This window comes from Ambystoma mexicanum, chromosome 2q, assembly GCF_040938575.1.
Source record: "Ambystoma mexicanum isolate Mex_15411 chromosome 2q, UKY_AmexF1_1, whole genome shotgun sequence".
Classification (NCBI taxonomy): domain Eukaryota; kingdom Metazoa; phylum Chordata; class Amphibia; order Caudata; family Ambystomatidae; genus Ambystoma; species Ambystoma mexicanum.
The window spans coordinates 520,538,552-520,559,963 of NC_090924.1; the positions used below are offsets into that span (position 1 = coordinate 520,538,552).

The 21,412-nt window shown below is 47.4% G+C and overlaps 1 protein-coding gene across 1 annotated transcript in view; it reads left to right on the top strand.

Moving 5' to 3' along the window:
* Positions 1-21,412, top strand: part of INTS1 (integrator complex subunit 1) — a 2,112,141-nt gene that overhangs the window by 2,029,970 nt on the left and 60,759 nt on the right. The window contains exon 45 of the mRNA XM_069647642.1: positions 19,742-19,812. Coding sequence (XP_069503743.1) covers positions 19,742-19,812 — 71 coding nt within the window. The remainder of the gene's footprint in view (positions 1-19,741; positions 19,813-21,412) is intronic.

Sequence of the window (21,412 nt, forward strand, 5' to 3'; positions counted from 1 at the left end):
CACAATGACAAGGGAGGTGGTGGTTCGCAGGACTCCCGTGGACCCGGACATGTTCATTTATGGAATTACTGTGCTTGTGGAGGCAGTGCCTCAGATCGCTAAACAGTGTTGGCGAGTGCCCACAGATTTCATTTTTTCATCCAGTTGTCGCCTGAGATGGTGGCGGGAACAATATTGTCACTAGACTTACAGGGATTGTTGGTCTTTTACAAGAGGGTTGTCATGCTTGGGATAGACAAGGATGGTTGTGATTGGCGCACAGTGCTCTGTATAGATCCAACAGTATAGTTAAAGGAAGTGACGGATGACAAGCTGTTTGAGAACAATGACAAAAATGGGGAGATAATATTAGAGATGTGTATCCCCTGTGACATAATGGTACAGTACCCTCTGATGGCAATACAAACTCCACCTCTATTTCTTGATGAAGACTTGGACTACAAATCCACACGATGTGTCACTACAGAAAGACGTGACCCCTGTGTATATAACACTGAAGCCAGGTGCGCTGCTATCCAGGGTAAAATAATATCCATTATTAAGGGAGGCGGACAAGGGTATTAGAAATACAATACAGGCCCTACTGGACCAAGGGATCATCGTACTATCTACGTCTCCATGTAACACAGAGATATACTCTATCAAGAAATACACAGGGGGCAATTGGAGAATGATTCAGGACTTGCGCCCCGTCAATGACGTGGTACAAAAAGAATTTCCAGTTGTTCCTAATCCTGCGACAATTCTATGCAGTATCCCCAAAGGAGCCACACACTTCACTGTAGTGGACTTGAAGAATGCATTCTTCTCGATTCCACTCCGTCCTGAGTCGAGGTACCTCACGACATTTACACAGGGCCAAATGCGTTTCGAACCTACTACGTTACCTCAGGGGTACTGTGAGAGCCTGAGCATCTTTAACAGAATACTGCTGATTTAGGGAACATTCAGGTACCCAGCATGATTATCTAGTATGTAGTCACAGTGAGCAGCACTGCCGAAGGGATTCCATTATACTCCCACAATTGCTGGCCTATAAGAGGTACAAGGTCGACATGGCTAAGTTGCAATACTGCCAGCAAGTGGGGCAGTTCGTATCAGCGAATGGTAAAAGAATATTACCAGATAGGGCAGCGTCAGTACGTGCCACCCCCAGTCCTGTCTCAGTTAAAGAAATTAGTTTTTGGGCTGTGCAACTACTTTAGGGCATGGATCTTAAATTATGCGGCATACATAACACCACTTCTGCTGGCATATAAGGAGGCACAAAAAACAAAGGATCGTAAGCTACTGTGGACTACAGATATGATCAAACAGTTTGAGAATTCACAAGAAGGTATTATTTCAGCACCCGTACTGGCCACCCCAGATTATACACAGGAATTCTACTTGTTCTCACATTCAGATGGTCAGCTCATGAATGCAGTGTTGACACAGAAGAGCGCTATGGGCCATAAACTATTGGCCTATTACAGCGGCACACTGGATTCAGTTCACATGTGAACAAGCATTAGCAGTTGGAGCATTTGCAATAGAAAATAGTTCTACTATTGTAATGGGGTGCTCAGTTACGTTGTATGTGGAACACTCTCTATTTGCCATTGTGGAAAGGTAAAAATCCACCCTGACTACACAGAGATCTTCGGCGTACGAGATTATTTCAAACCCCCCACATTCATGTGGTTAGATGCAAAACCGTGAATCCTGCCACCTTTCTAACAGATATGCCCACTGTCGAAGATCTAACAGTGCTCGACTGCGCCACATACGAGGTAGAGGAGGGTGACATCCCCAAAGCAAACGTTTGCGCATTGACGGAGGGTGAGGTACTGTTTGTTGATGGGTCATCCACAATTGACCGAGAGTGGACAGAGACACACAGGGGCAGCAGTGGTACGACTTGAAGAAGGCGAGTACGAGACAGTGGTTATGAAAAAAGTGCCCATGTATTATTCTTCACTGCGGAACTCGTAGCACTCATCGAAGCATTGAGAGTTTCCCACGGGTGCCATGTCACAATATTTTCAGACTCTGTACGTCACAACAACTGTGCATGCTGGTCTCTCCTGCTGGAAGAGGAGGGGGTTTTGGAGAGCGCATGGGTCTCCGGTTCAGCATGCAGCCCTGCTAGAAACACTAATAGAAGCATTATCCCAGCCATCTGTTGTGGCGGTCGTCAAGTGTGCCGCCCCACTAGCGGAACAGATGAAATATCAATGGGGAATGCATCTGCCGACACGGCTGCCAAAATGGTGGTGTATCTGCCAAATAAAATGCCTGCTGAGTACATCATGACCAATCCACCAGCAAGTGAACATCCAACACCTTACACAGCTTTGCCTATCTCCCAGATAATAGAGTTACAGGGAAGGGCACCAGAAAGGGAGAAGGAATTGTGGCCACGAAGGAGGCCAACAGATCTATTGTGGAGACAAGAGAGCTCCAGGAAGACAGTAATGCCCCAGGAACTGCTAACAGTAGCATTTGAACAGTTACACTATACAGGAGGACTAGTTCATACCAAACATTCAGGAAAGCATCACAGAAATGGACGTACATTGCACCACATGTCAATGTTTCAGTACAGGGATGACACTACAGACGTTACGGGGCACATTGCCCCGCCCTCTTGATTTACACATAGATTATGCCGACATAGGTAAGCGTTGCAATGGCTCCAGGTATCTCTGTCATGGTCTGCCCTTTCTCAAGGTGGGTGGAAGCGGGATGCAAATTTGTGCTGCTAGATTTTTGGTATGCAAGGTTTTCCCGTGATGGGGTGTGTGTGACATTTTAAGGTCAGACAATGGCTCACATTTTTTCAATGCACTGTTTCAGCACGTCACAGCACTAGTTGGCATTAAGCTCTTTGAAAGCAAATTGTCTAAACTGTGTACCACGTTGAAGAAGAACTTGGTGCACTGCTTGCCCCTCTCCTTCTTTAGTTTACGCACACAACCCTGCCAAGACAACCATTTGTCATCTCACAAGGTGGTCACTGGTCGGCGTATGCACACCCCCAGAGCTTCAGACGCACATAGGGCAGCAGCAGTGTTGGGTGACGAGTTCAAAGATTATTTGATGACACTAACACAGGCAATTAAATGTGTCTCCCGACAGATTGCAGCTCCCAGAATTGAGACAGCAGACGCACCAGACATAGCATCCATGACCACGACTGATCCTGAGTGCATGACCACACAACTGCTGCTGCCTGGTGGCTTTGTGTACATCCGCAATTCATGCATAGGTGGAACAACCCTCGGTTCCATGGGCCCTACAATGTGGTGTTTTGCACTCCCCTTGCTGTGAAGGTAAAGGGCTTGCAATATTGGGTCCACCTCTCTGAGGTCCGCAAGGCACCACCAGACAGCATGTCAGTACTTTGGTTATCTTAAAGGATTGGCAGTAGTGCTTGGGCCCTATCTACCTCACAGGCCTGTGTAGGCACAGCAAGTGTGCAGTGTCACACTCCTTGAATGGGCCGAAGCTCAGCTGCTAGCTCCATATCTTTTTTTTCTGGAGCTCTTTTTCTCTTTTTCTCTTTGTCTTTCTCTTTCTCTCTTTGTGTGTAAAGGTACGTCTTGTACGTCTCTCCTTTTCTTTGTTCTGTGTATTCTGCTTCCATTTCAGGAGTGAAGAAGATGAACCAATATAAATAAGTGTTTGTTAAGTGGGGATCCGAAGTGTAGATGCACAAATGGTAATACGGAATTTCGACGGCTGGTGATCAGGTCGGCGCTGCCGACCACGTGCCCGGGCCCGATGGCCGGCCTTTACAGTAGGGAGAGTGGGGTCAGGGTGGTCATATTCTTTTCAAGAATGCGTTTACTTTTCCCGTCTATTTGTTCCCTTGGGTTTGTCATCGCTGGCTATATCTGCGCTATGGACCGGACTCCATTTAGATTTTGCCCTTAGTGTAAGGTGAAATACCCATGTCAGTGCAACAATTGTCTTCCCTTCGACCACAACGAGACGGCCTGTAAACTCCTACGATCTAAGACTCTTAAGGAGCGCCATTTGAAGCAGTGGGCGGCCTACGGTATGTCACAGGCCGAAAGTAATTCCCCCGCCACCACAGCCGCCGAGTGTGACGAAGGGATTAGCGATGACCAAGGCTCCACTTCGGAGGCCATTGACCTTACCACAGAAAGTTCTCATTCCGCATAGTCCGTCCCCAGCCTGATAGGCACGACGTGAGCCTTGCTATGTGAACGATGCATCCCGGCGACGGGGACGCACCCATTTCCCACACTAAACACACAACCCACCGTTCTGCTTTGGTGGTGAAGTCGAAGCGCTCCAAACCGCCAATGGGCACGTCAGATATTTCGGTGTTGCCGGCTGATCGGCAGCCCTCCCTGCAACCACGTCAGCGGCATGCGTCGGGGCAATCCAAAAGTAAGGGTGCTAGCACCAAATCACACGCGACCGTCAAGACGCTTCAGAAGAAGGCTCTGACACCGCTTAAGGTCCCAGTGGCGCCGAAATCCACTGCGCAGCCACACCTCCCTGATGCCCCGAGCATCAGCGATAGGATCGCGAGGATCGCTTCGGCAATTAAACAAAAGGAACTGTCGAGATGGACGTTGAAACAGAAAGAACGGCATAAAGACGTGTCTGAAGACACGTCAGAATGCCCGGAGCCTCGAAAAAAAGGGTACTCTGAAAGCCCTGTATCTTAATCCAAGACTTTAGAAGGAAATTCTGAAGAGGAAATTAGTCAAGAAGATCCGTTTCCTTTCCTGGGCTCCTCTTGTTCATCATCATGGATCAGGGAGAAGTTTGAGGGGTGCATGAACAGACTGGAGATGTTTGTTGAATTCTCAGAGAGGTTTGCTCCCAAGAGGCCTTGTGAGGAACTTCCTTTTACGCTTATGGCTAAGTTTCAGAGGACCTTTGAGGATCCTCATGAACATAATGTTTTTGACCTTACAGATGACAAGGTGCCTATAAATACCTATATACAGGATGATAATACCTTTGGGGACCCTATGGATGATCCTGCTGATCCCATGGACAATTGGGAGGACAGCCATCCAGTTAATAATCAACCTTGGTCATCCCCTACTCCTACCCCGGACCCTGACGCTCTGTGTATGGATTTCCCTCCTACCACTCCAGCCTGTCAGTCCTCACCTGTGGATGATGAAATGGCGTTTAACACCATCTTAAAGAAGGCGGCTGAACATTTTCAAATCACCACACAAGAGGCTGTGCAGGATTCAGACTTTGTAGAGGACATACTGAAGGAAAAGCCTCCTGCCAGTCAGGCCATTCCCTTACTGAACTCTATTAAGAGATGTCTAGTGCCTTCATTGTTAACTCCAGCCCAGACCAGGGCGGTTAATCCCAGGGTCGAGAAGTTGTTTCGCCCTTCTCCTACCGACCCCCTTTACATTAAAGGGCATGCCACTCCAGATTCCCTGGTAGTTACAATGCCGACAAAGAGGGCTGGTGTCCCCCTGTCTACAGGGGAGGCACCACCTGATAAAGAGGGCAAAAAGGTGTATGGACTGGGAAAAAGGGTCACAACTGCTGCTGCATTCTCCACCCGAATAGCCAACAACACCACTCTGTTGGCTAGCTACTCAGATGTGCAGTGGAATTTGTTGCAAGAGGGCCTTCAAGAGGTCCCAGAACCAATGTGGGCTAAACTGCTCGCAATTGTATCGGAAGGCAAGCAAATCAACCACAACATTCTGAAGCACACTCTGGACGCTGCTGAAACAGCAGGAAGGACTTTGGCCCAGGGTACACTACTTAAACGGCACACCTGGTTGAGGAACTCTGGTTTTAAGCTTGAAACCCAAGCAGCCTTCATAAACAACCCGGTTGAAGACATCAACTTGTTTGGCAAGGCCGTGGACGAAGCGCTTGAGACAGCTAAGAAGGATGAGACTCTCAAAACCTTAATCCAGATTACCCAAAGGCCTTCACAACAAGGAGGGGCCGGTTCTCGACGCTCCTTTCGCTGGCAATCTCGCTCCCCTCAAAACCAGTATGCTTCAGGAAACAACTGGTCTTCAGGAGAAGGATCCAACACCACCACCACGTATCCACCTAGAGGACAACCCGTGGAAAGGGTAGAGGCCAGAATTCCACTCCCAGAGGCTCCCCGCCCTCAGGTCAGAAATTACCTTCAGATCCAGGTCCCCTCCTACACCTCCCCATTCGGGGGACGTCTAACATCTTTCCTTCATGCATTGGAAGGGATAACAACAGGCCAGTGGGTGCTCAAGACCGTCGCCCACGGGTATTTATTCAGTGTACTTCCTTGTACCCAAAAAGGATCTCACCATGCGCCCTGTTCTAGACTGTAACGCTCACCTGGTTCCCACTGAGGTGCAGGTCTGGCTTCGAGTGCTGATGCTTCTTCAATGGTGAAGCGCAGGACTCTGAAGATGGACAGGAAGGGCCCTCTACTCTGGCTTCTCCGGCTCGTAGGAATATACCCCTGTGCGTGAAAAGGGAGTATTACCTACTGACTGAGTGATGCTCAAGCCTTCCACTCTCTTCCAACCCTCCACGATACCCTTCCACGATTCCCCGTGAAGTCTCACCTTAGGGTCTGAAAGGACGAGCTCTCCATCCTGCTTCTGACGCAGGGGCGCGTTGAACCCAGTTACTTCACTGGATTGAGGTTGGATGGGAGTTCAGGTAAGCTTGATTATACTGGTAAGGCGCTGTAAAAGTTCTGTTGCAAGTTCAAAAGTTCAAGCTTTAAATAATAATGTTCATTGTCTTTTTTCAGGTGATGAATGAAGATTCCTTTGGAGACTTCTTGCAACAAAGCGCTAATGTTGATGTCTTTTCCCCATAGGGGCCGGGGTTCGGAATGCCGGAGATATGGCGCCGACCCGAAGTGAAACGTGCAGTTCCAGTAAAGATCTGGTAAGCCCTAGATGAGCGCTCAGGTAATGTTTTTGCATTCGCTCATCTAATGTCTTTCTCTTTTTTCCCCATAGGGGCCGGGGTCCGGAAAATGCTTGGAAGCAGCAAGACCCGAAATGAAATGGGAATGACCCAACAGGTAAGTCTTAGAAGGAAACTGAGCTTTTCCTATCCCCTTCCTTCTCTCACCTCTTATTCTTGTCTTTTTCTCTAGGCTCTGGGAAGTGGCTGTGTATCCGGATGATCGCTGCTGAAGATGGAGGAACCCAGGAAAGGTGAGTGAAATGCAGCGCTGCAGCGATCGTAACGAAATGCTTTTAAAAATGTCTTCCCTTTCAGGATCGTCGGTGATGTCTCCGTGGTACAGATTAGCTGGTAGGTCTCTTGTCTCCCTTTGCAGGTGACCCAGGATGCTGACAGGCGTGGCTGAAGTCCAGATGCAGGAGCTGACACAGTGAGCGTCGATCTGCGAGGAGCAGAACAACGCGAAGCGTGAGTTGCTGATCGGGTGTGGTTTAAATAGCTTTGGAAGAAGTTCCAAGTGTGTATCCTTCCTCCGATCAGGTATGTATCCTTCCCCGACCACACCCGGGTGGAAAGTAGTCCCACAGGTAAAGTAGTTCCTATTCAGGCCTCAAGAGGGCCTGGATGTGGCAGCATGGTCTGCATCAGGTAAGTGCACATTAAAACACTTGAACACATGTCTAGCTTTATGAGCCTGGCGCCTAAGGCGCCAGGACAGAGGTCCAACATGAGCCTGGCGCCTAAGGCGCCAGGACTGCGTCCAAAGGGCACCAGCTTGGGCCCGCTGGCACTCCCCTGGGGGAAATGATGCCTTCCTCTGGGGTTGCTGGGTCAGACCTGGCTCCTTGGAGGTAGGCATCATGACATAGACTTGCGCCCAGCAAACAAATTTGTCAAACCTCAAAAGTTTTGTATGGTCACGTTGCAGGAGGTAATCCCTCTGCTGTGACAAGGGGATTACATGGCAACACTGGATATGAAAGATGCATATTTCCATATTTCAATGTTGCCGGCACACAGAAAATACCTAAGGTTTATGATGGAGGACAAGCGCAATCAGTTCAAAGTACTCCCCTTTGGCATTGCCTCAGCGCTAGGGGTGTTTACGAAGTTACTGGCATTGGCAGCAGTGCACCTGCACAGAGAATCCATTCCGGTTTACCCTTACCTCAACGACGGGATCATAACAGGGAATTCCTACGTAACATGCTTGTTGCATACCCAAAAGACGATAGACCTCTTATTCAGCCTAGGGTTCTCCATCAACGAGAAGAAGTCCAGCCTAGACCCCATTCAAGTCAAACCGTTCCTAGGGGCTCTAATTCAGACAGAAGATGGCCTAGTCTTCCCCTCCAATGAGAGGGTTCAAAACATGCTGTTTCAGATCCTCAATATGTAGCCGGTCGAGAGGTGACGGTACGCGAAACCATGCGACTGTTAGGAATGATGGCGTCTTCCATTTAGTTCCTCACGCGCTCCTGCGCATGCGTCCTATGCAAGAGTGGCTCAACATCCAGTGGTGTCAGGCCAGCGAACAATGTGAAGATCTGGTGGTTGTCTCACCAGCCCTCGTTCTCTCTCTGCAGTGGTGGTCGAGCGAAAACCACTTGAAGGGGAAAACCTTCACCACCCCCGCAGTAGAAGCCACTCTTACGACAGGCGCATCTCTCACAGGGTGGAGGCTCACCAGACGGTGCACGGCGTGTGCCCCCAGAAGTAGCATCCAACCACATAAATCTGTTGGAGCTGTTAGCAATATTCGAAGCACTGAAAGCCTTTCAGACACAGTTACAGGGGAAGACAGTCCTGGTTCTCACAGACAGCACCACAGCCATGTATTACTTGAACAAGCAAGGGGGTGCACACTCTATAGGGCTATCCAAGCTGTCCGAAAACATTTGGATATCCAGGGGAACTCAATCTTCTAGCGGACATGCTCAGCAGAGACTTCCCCTAGAGTACGAATGGTGACTACACGAAGACATTGTCTCCAACGTTTTTGCACAATCACATTAGGGTTTCAAAGAGATCGACCTGTTTGCAACTCTGGAGAACGCTCAATGCCAAGATTACGCCTCCAGGTACCACAGAACCGTTCGAGGTGGAACAGTTTCTAGATAACATGGTCAGGGAAATTTGTTTACACTTTCCACCCCCGACTCCCCTACTCAACAAGAACCAGTCACCATGATACTGGTGGCCCCCATGTGGGCCCGCCAACCCTAGTTCTGCCATCTGATGGAGATGTCTCCTCCATTGAAACTTCCTTGCCCGTACAACATGTTATCTCAAGACAAGGGGGAGACTCTTCACCCATGCCCGCAAACCCTGAATTTAGCGGCTTGGCTCCTGAGGTCATAGAGTTCAGGCACCTACAACTCCCTCAGAGATGCATGGACATACTTAAGGAGGCGAGAAACCCTAACATGGGATACTGCTTCTCCAGTAAATGGAAGCGCTTTGTTATCTGGTGCAATTCCAAGGGCATCAATCCTATTGACTGCTCTCCCACTCATATTGTGGGTCATTACGACCCAGGCGGTAAGTACGCCAACTTTACCACGATGGTGTAAACTAAGTTTACACCATGGTGGATGGCGGATTTACCGCCCCATTCCAAGGTGAGTGGGGCGGTAAATCCCCATTTCCCATTTTACCCTTCCCCATTCCTATTTTTGCCTCATAGGGCATAACGGGAGTGGGGAAGGTGCTAATTACGCCACCGTAAATTACGGTGGCGTAATTAGCACCAAGGCGGTTTAGCGCCATGGATTTTAACGGCTGCTAAAAGCAGCCATTAAAATCGGAATCAGGCGTTAAGGGTTAACGGCGGCGTTAAACTTTAACGCCTGAGTTGTAATGAGGCCCATTGTATTGTACCTGACTCACCTGCTAGACTCAGCCTGGTTTTTAATTCCCTGAAAATTCACTTAGCTGCTCTGTCAGCCTACACTATGTCACAACAGAAGGTGTTGTGGTGGAAAATACCAGTTATTAAGGCTTTCATGGAAGAGGTTAAAAGGATTCATCCCACCATTTCTAACCCGGCCCCCGGATGGGACCTAAATGTGGTTTAAACTAGTCTTATGGGGTCTCCTTTTGAGCCTATTCATAAGGCAAGTCTGAAAGATCTTAGCTATAAAACAGCTTTCATAGTGGCTATCACTTCTATAAGGAGAGTTGGTGAACTACAGGCCCTTTCAGTTCTAGACCCTTTCGTTACAGTTCACAGAGATAAGGTGCTTCTGCGCACTCACTCTCGATTTGCGCCTACATTTATTTTCAAGATCCATGTGAACCAACCAATAGAACTTCCTACTTTCTTCCAGAATCCCACTAACGTGGCCGAAAGAAGCCTACACACTTTAGATGTGCGCAGGGCAGTCGTGTTTTACCTGGAAAGAACTAGACCACTGAGAAAAACAAACCAATTTTTAGTTTCAGTGGCAGCTGGTAGAGAAGGGGATCCCACCCGTCCTCCCCGCTCGGGTGGAAGGAACATAGATGTCTTACTACTTTCTCTCTTTTATGTAGTCACTCACGTAGTCATTGGGCTCCCTCATGGCAGAAAAAATACAATCGGAGGAACCTTGACACGTGATCGATTTTGGGTACACTACACGTCATGTTAGGGATAGTGTTGCAGGCACGCCCTTGTCGACGTCCCCTTTTCGATTCTCAAAAAACAAGATGCAATACTCTGCGGTTACCACTGGATGTCGGACTATATTCACAGCATGTGAATCTAAGCAGATGCAATCATCATCAGTGCTATTACGGTGAGTAATTCATGTCATTCCTCTGCATTGCTTGTTGAAATACCAGAGGAATACAGACTCTTCAGCTCAGCAGAATCCTTTTTCACATCTCCACTGTTGCCGGGAGTGCAGGCCGCAGCAAACGCCAAATGGCTGCAGATTGTGCACTGGTAGCTGGTACAGCTTGCAAATGACACAGAGAACAGGTTCAACGTGATCAAGGTTCAGTTGCGTGCATTGAGACTTATGACGATGCAAAACCGCTACGTGCTGGACATGTTAACAGCAATGTAAGGCAGGGTTTGCAAAAAGTTTAGTGATTCCTGCTGCACATTCGTGACTTCAGAAGATGCAGAGAATGCGTTGTTATCCCACATCATTACAGCCGTCCATAAACCTGGGTGTTCGCATGAAGAAGGAGGGAGGAGCACAGGAGAATGACTGGTTCACCTTAACATTTAGCTGGGCCCTGTCTTGACTCGGAGCAATCATGAAGATGTTGTTACGCTCACCTGGTCTCTGCGGAGGCGTTGGGGCACGGTTGCAGCCCTACCTGAACTTCAATCACCCCCTTCAGGCCTCTCCCTCAGTAGAAAAGCTGTGAGCGGTGGTACGTGGTGATACTGCTCCTGTGAATTATGGAAGATAAGCTCTCTGTCCTGCTACTTCTGGCAGGGGTGCGTAGAATGGGATCTAGTTCCTTCACTGATCCCTGATTAGGATTAGTCCAGTCCAGCTGCGACTATGCTTCTCCTTATGATTGGTAAGTCTTTCTTGAGCTCTTGTGATGCTGTTCGTTCGTTCTGTTTAATGTCTTTATATGTTGCTCCTATTTATGCCCGCAATAATGTCTTTCTTCTGTTTTCTTCCCTTAGATGGAAATGCGGCCTCAATGCAGCTGTGAGACGCGAGACGCGGCCGGATGGAAGATGGATGCTACAGCAATGTTCGACAGCAGGTAAGTGATGGTTTAAGGAAAGCACGAAGTATGGCGAAGCGCAACCTTAAACTGACTGTTTTTTCGATGTCTAACCTTGTCTTCTGTTTTTCCTTGCAGGCGCTGCTGTCGACGATGGAGCGTGTCATGCTGCAGTGCCAAGATGAAGATTTCGGCGTTCCGGAAAGTGTAAAGATGAATACTGGTTCGCTGAGGAGATGTACAGGTAAGAACAGCTTCCCCCAGTTGGTAAGTATGCTGGCAGGAAGCAGGATGTCCAGGAAGCAGGATGTCGTGGAAGCGGGATCTTCAAAGGTAAGTCTGACCTCAGGCGACGGTGAGCGTTATGGATCGGGACAGCTTATATAGCTGAGATCGTGGGCACGCCCATTAGGGCTGGCTTACCAGCCACACGCTGCCACTCCTAGAGAGTTAACACATGCAAATGCAAACCATTAGCAGCCACACCCAAGAATACACTTGGGGCTACTTAATGGATGGAATGTTCAAGGTTAATGCATCGTGCTTAATGGATGGAATGTTCAAGCTTAATGCATCTGAAGTGCTATGTCCATAATACAAGCTTTTTGATGTTAAATGGATGTTCTTGTTTACTTTTTTTCATGAGCCTGGTGTCAAAGGCGCCAGGACAGTGTCCACCCAGGTCTCCTGTGCATGCGACCCCTGCATTCCTGTGCCCCTGACTTCATGACCATGACAGATGTTGATGCCTGTTCTTGTGTTCACCATAGTTATCTTCTGCACCTGCCAACTGGGCCTTCGATGTTGTGCCAATGCGGCACCCAATAGTGCAAGAATAATGGTATCAATTGGGGTTTCAAAACACCTCGCGAGACAAAAGATAGTGAAGTACAGACTGATATCACACAGGGTGGCCATAAGTATGAATTGCTGGCCATCCTGTATGGAAATGAAGTTGGCCACCTATACCACGCTATTATTACTCCACCCCCGGATTTAGAGAACTACACATAAGTTTGAGTGGACCTGGGGGGCGGGGGAGGGGGGGTTAATGCATCTATATTACTTGCTCACCTGAGGAATACGTGCGTAGGGGGGAGAATTTGCGGTCAATATTCAGGGCTTGGATGCCAGTAAAGTCAACACCCCCATACGTGGAAGCAGAGAGGAGACAGCAAGAGCAAAGCGGTATTAAGGAGTTTCTTACTGTAGAAATAACAAAAGGGGGGAATGTTGGGAAGAGGCGACCCCGTCCCACCCCCCTAAGCGCTTTAGAGTAAGGCAAGCTGCAATCAAAGCACTATGATAAGCTAGGGGGGAGTGGGGACCGTGGTAGGACCCTACCCCAATAAAATCAATCCACATAGTGTAACACATGGCGCAAGCAAGACTGCCATTTTACGTAGATGTTAGTAATCATAGTTAGGAGACAAGGCCTGCACGGCGAATGCAGCATTTCACGTACTAGGCGCTAATTACGAGATGAGAGAAACTTCCAGCCATGCCCGAGCTCCCATGACGACAACCCACACACCCAACTGCCATAAAGCTAATTCATTGTTCTAACAGTGTTCCAATAATATTTTTCTACCCGAAAAGGAATATGCTCTACAAGGCCGTGATCATACACTGGTGCCTGGTGTGCATGTTCTCTCACACTGGCCAAAGCCTGACCCGGCCCACCCCCATGCGACCACGAGTTATAGCCCATATACCTGACTAAGCCCTAACATCCCTGAATTCCATGGCACGAGGTGACCTTCGACCATCAACCCTAAAAGTAACAAGTCTTGAATGTTCAAAGAGAACGGACATTGCACGTCTGTGAGCTACAATCATGTGATTTGTATTGCGAGGTGCTGGGAGGGATACATTATAGTTCAAAACGATGGTGGAGACCTTGGAGCCGGATGGCACAAAAGGGAATGAGTGAAATGTGTTTGCAGAGGTCAGCGTGCCCCAGAACCTCCTTTGTGCCAGTCTTAAAGCCTGCCAGGTGCACAGTATAATGATGAAGTAGCATTGTGCTAGGGGTGTAGTTAATTTGTTGTTTGAGAAGATGATGATCTTTGCAGTACCCACTTGATGGAAGAAGGATGAGCTCGGCTGGAACTAATGACCTGACATCTCTTATGGAGCAAGCAGATCCTATATAGGCGCACACCAACCAGCCGCACAGGTTTTTTCTGTATAGTATTGCGTCAGATGACGATGTGTCTCCTCTTAAGTCTCTGCTTGTACCCTTTTTCGGCAGAACGTTCTTGGCAGCAGAGTTTTTTGTACTGACGCTGCAGAGATACAGTTGAGATGGTGGCACACTTCTGTGTGTGCTGCCAAAAAGGCAAGTGGGTAGGGGGAGGGGAACCGGGTATGGGGATGCAGGGCACAGTGATGTATGTGATCACTGCGCCACGCTGTAATTGAAGTCGGCTTGTTGAAAGTCAAAATTATTGGCTACGCAATGATCACATAGATCTGATTTTTTTATGTTCAGAGTTTGAAATTGAGAGGCTGGTTGGTTAATTAACAACTTTGTGTTTCTAATGCGGATTTGCAACGGTTTAAAGGGCACCACAGCAATTACTCTCATCTTGGCTCTTACAAGACCAGCGAACATGCCCTCGCGTGGTTCTGTGTCTCCCAGTTGTTGCTGTTCCTAGCATTCCTCTGGAAACTCTAACCCTCCACACAAGTATTTTTCTGGGGCTTGTTCTCTCTGCAGGAAACACACGCTCATGTTGTGACTTACTGTTGTGGATTCGTGGTGCGGCTTGCACATAGTCGAAGCGGTTTGGGATGCTCTACAGGGTCTCTGTTTCTGTGCATTACCTCCATTGACGCTCCCATGATGTAGGTGCGACCTGTAATCCCTTAAGTATTTCTCCTTTGCTGCAACCTCCTTGATTAGTCACCACGTTATCGGGGCGGGGGGTAGTAGGCCCACAGAGTCCTGCCTCAACTGCCCTTAGGGAGGCATGCCTGGTAGTGGCTGGGCCAGCCCCAACCCTAGCAGCCTGCTACCCCTGCAGATTTGTATGGGGATTTCAAAGAACTCACCACAGTAGGTAGCTACTAATCCCTGGATTATAGGGGCACCACAGATGACATTCCTGTACCCAGGTCCCACTACCAAAAGTAAAGCGAAGGTGGTTGCCAGAAAAGACTTTACAACCTACTGTTTATTATCGGGCCAAGTGGTGCAACAAAAAAGGTATCCAGCCAACTCCCTTGAGCGTCGACAAAGATGATCAATGATTCAAGGTAAGTCTATGCCATGGGTTGCAACTGTTCTCACTATCAGTTGTCTATATGTGGGTCCAGGGTTCGCGGGTGCAGAGATAGACATCAATAACGGCTGGGTCCGGCAAGTCGGATCTGGTGTCCGTTGGACCTCACAGTTTTGTAAAACAGGCGCTGGACTTCAAGCTTCCCACTGATGAAATGCCTCTGCTTTAGCACCCGTGCTGAGGGGGGGACCATGACATATCAGTAGCCAGGAGAAGCAGTCTTAGTTACCCAGCAAGGTACTGCAAGTAACCGCAAAGAAGAAAAGGGTACTTGCCTCTGGTAAGTCCCCTATATTTGGAGTGCAGTAGCAGAAGAAGATTCACAAAGTCAGTCATTCAAAGAAGTTGCACAGCAAGTTGCCCAGCACAGTAGGTTACAGGATGTCCAGGCACAGAGCAGGCCCCACTCTGGATGATGCAGATCAACTACAGGCCCACTGCTTCCATGTGCTCCAAGATGATTCTGAGGAGGTGCTGGATGTTAGGGAGAATTCTCTGTAAAGGCTAATTTCCCAAACCTAGTGAGTCCCCCAGCAGCTTTGCTGGATTTTTGGGGTTTATTTTTTTCTCCTGCTAAGAGTGAGAGACTTTTTCTCCCACTCTTAGACATGATTTGAGGTGTTCCTTTGACTTTGGTATGTGTTTTATGGGCTATGGGGTCCTTTACCCCATAGGGCTTCATGTGTTTTTGGTATGTGGGTTACACAGCACTCTCCGTGCAGTAACCCAGGGGTGTCGTAGCGACCCCCAAACATAGACTCCATACCCTGGGGCTGACTACTGTCTCTCAGGGGATGTAAAGTCACCATTGGCTTTACTAGTCTTAAATTGTGAACAGAACCAGTACAAACCATCATATTGTGGACATACTGGTCGGGGCAATTCCCCGGGATCTGTTGTTCGAGGGGGCACTGTCCAGTCCCCCCTGATCGAGTTTTGGCTGGTGGCAGTGGATACTACTTTTTATATTCAACCGCGAATATATTCCTATGGGATTTTCCCATTGTTCGAGGCTACCACTTTTTAATATAGCCTCGAACATACCGCCGGTTTATTAAATTAATATAAATTCACCGGTCGGTATTTTTTGCCGAAACTCGCTTCCAAAATGGCGTTTGTGTTCGCTTCTGTGACTCCAACCCAATTCGAGCCCTTTGTTCCACTTTTTGGCGGGCTTCTCCACAGAAGCCTCCAAAAGTGGTGCCACTCTGTCTGGGTACCACAGGGAGTGTGGGAGGGGGCTTAGGCACCCTGGACTGAGTTGCCTCGGCAACTCAAGTCGCACTGTTGTGTGATTGGCCCAGTGTTGAGCCACCAACCTCACCACTTAGCATGTTTGAGTGACAGCTAGGACTGATGAATGGGGGTTTTCTGCATAAAAGCAGGGTTTTGGGGACTGGGACTTCAGACGTCGCCACAGGACCAAAGAATCCGAAGAGGGAGAAGCTGAGCCGACCTGCAACGACGACACCAGCGGTGGAGCCCTGCTGAACCGTCTCACCACTTTTCCCGACGACAGAGGAGATCTTCAATCTGAAGAGTCTTCTTCCTTTGACTGGTGGGGATAACCAGTGTGCCCGCCTTTTCGCCTTCCCGGATCATCTCGTGGCCGCCTTGTCTGTGCCAAGCACCCCGGCAACCGGGATACCACGTTTTCTCCACTACCGCGAATAAAAGGGTAGTACCTTTTAACCGGAGAACTCTGCGGGTGGTTTCTTCCCTGGCAGTGTAACGACCTTCCGCCTTCCTCCACGTCGAGATCATCTTTTCCTCTGGACGACGCCGCGACTTGCACCCGCTGCCAGGAACAACTGCCCCCGCTGGAGGATCCTCTCCACTTTAAAGGTACTGTGTCCGCCTGGCCTCCCTCGCAACGGTCTGTGTGGGGTGACTCTTAAAGCCTCAACTTACCACTTGGGTGGGCCCTAGGCTGGCTAACTGAACTTTTCTAAACTGAACTGATTCCTTTCTGAACTCTCTGCAAGACTCCAAGCCTTTTAAACTGTCTGATCTTGGGCGCATTGGTGTTCTACTCTCTCCAAGAGGGAGCCTGGCCTCTGAACTTTTTGCTCACAAGTAGACTTTGACTTTCCTGCCTTGCTAAGTGCTTCTGAAGGATTGTGTTGTGTGCTGTTCCTAATTTCTGCCTTTTCCCTCCCTTTTTCTTAAACTTATTGGAGTGCCATCTTTAGCTAAGCGCTCACCTCTGTCTGGAAATAAGTCTTAACTAAGACTTGTCTAATAAGGAATAAGGGATGTACATGTGCTAATAGTGACTGTGTTTTTGAACTTACTTATAATAATAGTGCTAGAGTGTTTCTAAGTGTGTTCAAATAAATAATTATATACTTGATACCAAAGCTCTGGTCAGTGTTTGCTTGTGCTACTGTATTTTGGTACCCATCTTGTATACTCTATATACTGTCTAACTCTTCTTGAGAGAAGTCTGGCTGCTCAGCCACAGCTATCAGGTAAATCTGGGTGGTACAGACTGCTAGCAATTGGGTTTACTGCCAACACCTGTAGCCTTAAGCCTTTTGCAGTGGTCCCTAAGGGAACTGCACAGGTTTCTGCCTAACACTGGACATGAAACCTGGTTGTTCCCACCAGTTCAATTGAGGGAGACTAAAACAAAGAAAAAGGATTGATTGTCGGAATTTTTTAAATAATCGTAAGCGCTGCCATGGCTCTGGGCAACCCTCCAGACAATCGCTCTTCAGCCTGCCAAGCAATTTAAACTGCTTAGTTTCATACCTTCTACAGGAGACCTCAACCAACCCCAGACATGTTTTGACCTCTTTGGGTACTGAGGTTGAGCTTCAGTCTCTAGGCCCGGAAGGATTGGGGGTCCATCTAGGCATACCCACCTCACTTTGGGTGACAGAAGAAAATCAAAAGGACTGATGGCTTGAAGGTTTTGGGCAAACCATGTTTGTATATAGTATTTGCCATTCGATGATGGCAAAATGATACCCTGAGTGGGGTTCCATGTAATAATGTTGCCTGCCAAAAAAGTTGCCAAAAAATTGGTCACCATATATAATGTCGACACAACCTTCTCCCTGTGCAATATGTATGGCAACCATATGTATGGGGATACTATTACCTGAGTGGTTGTGACTGATTCAAAACCTTCAAGCATCACCTTTTGGTTAGTTCCAATTGAGTGAGACACTTTGGAAGGCCTATCGTGGTCTATAATGGACAGAGTTTCACCTTACGGAAGTTGATTTTGTCAATGATTGTCACAACAGAAGCTTCTGGTGTCCCTCTGTTGCGTTTAGTGCTTAGAATCCCAGGTTCCATTGACCAACTTAACAAATGGCTCCACATCCCTTGCTGATAAACAAAATCTTGGGCTGGCCTGCCTCTCTCCTGCAACATTCAAACTGTGAGTGACTCATTCATGGATAGCTGGTTCAGATGCATTTGTAACATCACTCTCGCTTTGGTATAGGGTTGGCTGATACCCTCTGCCCAGTCCAAGCCATTTCCCAAGCACGCAAATGTTCTTCCTTGGCTCGGCCAGAGCATGCAATAGGGCATGACCATATATGCCTTGCATGTCAAGCAGACGCCCATCAAAGCCAGTGAGCCAAAGAGACAGGACTTGAACAGCATGGTTTCTAATTTTGACCACCATTTTGGACAAAAGGCTACCAATGTGATAAAGTTTGGTTTAAAGTACCCAGGATTGCACCTAAAAATGTAAAATGGTGGCATCACTTTCACTAACCTGTCTGGGCTGCATTGTTTAAGTGTACACTTAAGGTAAATAGAAAGTGGCAACACGGTTTGCATGGACTCCTCTCCAAAAGGAAGTTAGCAGTGCTACACAAGGAAATCCATAGGGACAGGGTCCACCTGCACAGTAGCACTTGGTACGAACCAGTGCTCCCAGGATAAAATCAGTTGAGTCAGTGAGTGAGGTCAAAGAGAATCTCCCTCTGTAAATATAGGTCAGGGTCATACAATCAGTCAGCAGTTGTGTGGTTTCCCCTTGAAAGATTTGAAAAAGCTACAAAAGGAAATTCTTTCCTAACATTCTATTTTCCAGAGTGGGCCAAATTTGTCAATTTCTTCAATGGTGCTCAGGTGTGTGGGATTTGTAAGTGTGCTTGAAGTTTGGATATCACACTTTTAGACTACAATTTGACCGGGTGTTTTTAGCCGGTTAGCGGCTCTGCTGGTCAACTTATTGAATCCTCCATTTGCCAATTTTGATTTAGTATATTTACGGCTGATGCTATCTTTGACAGTGGGATTCTGAGTCTCTGGTATTTGTGTGACGTTTCCGTTTTTTTACTTGTTTGAGTCTGCTTTGGTTAGCGGGCACAAGAATCATGGACAGCTGCACGAGCCGTGAATGTAGACATTTACAGTGCAGCTTCTGGGTTTCCCACTATGGTGGCTCATTGAGCCACATAATCATTAGCTACCGCTCACTTATGCTGCCCATGATATGACAACTTCCAATAGATGCAAAGAGCATTGCAGGGGAAATGGTTTGGTAAACCGCTGTGCACACTTGGAAATTACCTGTTCCCATAACTCCAGGGAGTGTTAGTTCTAAAAAGGCTGGGTAAACCACTGAGGATACAGATCGACTGGGAAGCGTGGTGGGTCTGCCATATTTTCCCCTACAGGGCCAGAATCACAAAGCAAGTGGCAGTCCCCTGCTGCTAGGGTCTCCCCAGTCCTATCATCCAGCCACCAACAAGGGTTATCGTTACAGTAGATTGTGATAGGTTGCAATTCATGTGGGAAATTTCAAGAGGTTTTCATTTTGGATAGAAGTTCGCTTTGTAGAACAAGACTTTCAAAGTTAATACAATTGTATGTGTTCTGTTTTTCCTTAGATATCTTGCAGATTCTAAATGATATTGACGAAATGTCCAAACGCAGGCCTGAGATTCTGTCCTTCTTTGCTGTGAGTATGGGATGAAGGATTGCTTTTTAAACTGGTTCTTGGTTGTGTTGAAGTCATTTAAACCATGAAAAATCTCTACCTATGGCTGACCATATGGTATTCTTATATGTTAATATTGCATCTATTTACCATCTCCTGTTGTCTGACTAGTGCCTTAAGCAGGAAGTCGCAAATTTCAGTGCACTTAATGTGTGCAATGTTATGTGATTTCAATCTAATCTGCTGAGCTCTCTGGCTTAGAGTGCCCCTTTTAGCTTCAGCCAGAGAGTGCCTAAACTGAATGCAACATTTGATTTTTGGTATGGCACTCCCACAGATTTCCATCTTTCTATTATATTTCTATACCATTAATTCCTAAATCATGATCTACAATTTACAATCGAAGCAACTAGAGCATTGTTACAGACATCATAGATATTCAAGCATCCCCTTTATACATGGGCACAGGCAAGTGGGACCTGTTCTCTGTACCCCATCTGATTAGTTTTTACTTTGTTTATGTGTTAAGGATTTGAGCAGTCTGGTTTTACTCGTACCAAGGTACACATTGTTCCACACAAGCGCAAAACAATATATTCCACACAATATATACTGAAAGGTAAGTAATTTTAGCTGGTATCTTTAAGGACTTTAAGAAAGCTTGTCACTAGCATTTAATGAGACCAACCCGATAGATCTCCTGTATTTACAGTGAAAACATAAATGTGTCTTTCTTAGAGGCCCCAAGCAGAGAACGATGACACCCATCCAGCTGGAGACTTTTGAGAACCCCACCAGTAGACACAAACGCAGGGTAGACCATAGGCCTTCTGAGGGATGGTTGGAAAGTGGGCCCTCAAGCCCTTTCAATAATCTTGTCTCAGACAGGACTCCCATAGCACCCAGGGACACTCAAGAAAAGGGCTAGTAACAGGATGGAGATCAGAAGGCCCAGAAAAGACGATTCAGGGTGAGGCTTGCTTCAGAGTAACCCAAGGGAGCATGTGTGCAGCAGGTCACTATTGCTATTGGGTCTCGCTAGTCTGCGGTTGTTAGAATGGATTTCTAAACTGCTCTGGTGAACAGAGGTTTAGGGGGCAACCCTTGTTAGTGAAACAGGGGACACTTCTGGGAGATTGCCAGACCAATTCACGGTAGCTTGGAGAGCTGTCAAGGCTAAGTCTTAGGAGGAGTGAGGGTGATTAGAGGTATTTGATTCGCACACACAGTGAAACACCAAGAATTACCATTAGACAGAATTATAAGAAAATATTCAATTTATAAGGCACAAGAATAAACAGAAAATTAATAATGCAAAGCAGTGTAAAAATATCACACATGCAAAACACTATATAAAATATATACAGTCCATATGATGAAGTTGGAAACTCCAATACCCGTAAGGGAAAAGAGCAGACAATCTTTATAGCATAGACAATCTTCAGAAGTGAAAAGCCCTAACTTTATAAGATCAACCCTACGATAAATGGAGCCTTATGTTCAATGTTCGATGCACGCATAAACGCACTCGTACAAGTCACAAATAACTTTTCTAAGGAGTTGGCAAAGTTAGGGACAGGATTCCAAAGGGTGAAAACCAGTTCCAAGAGTCAGAGGAGGA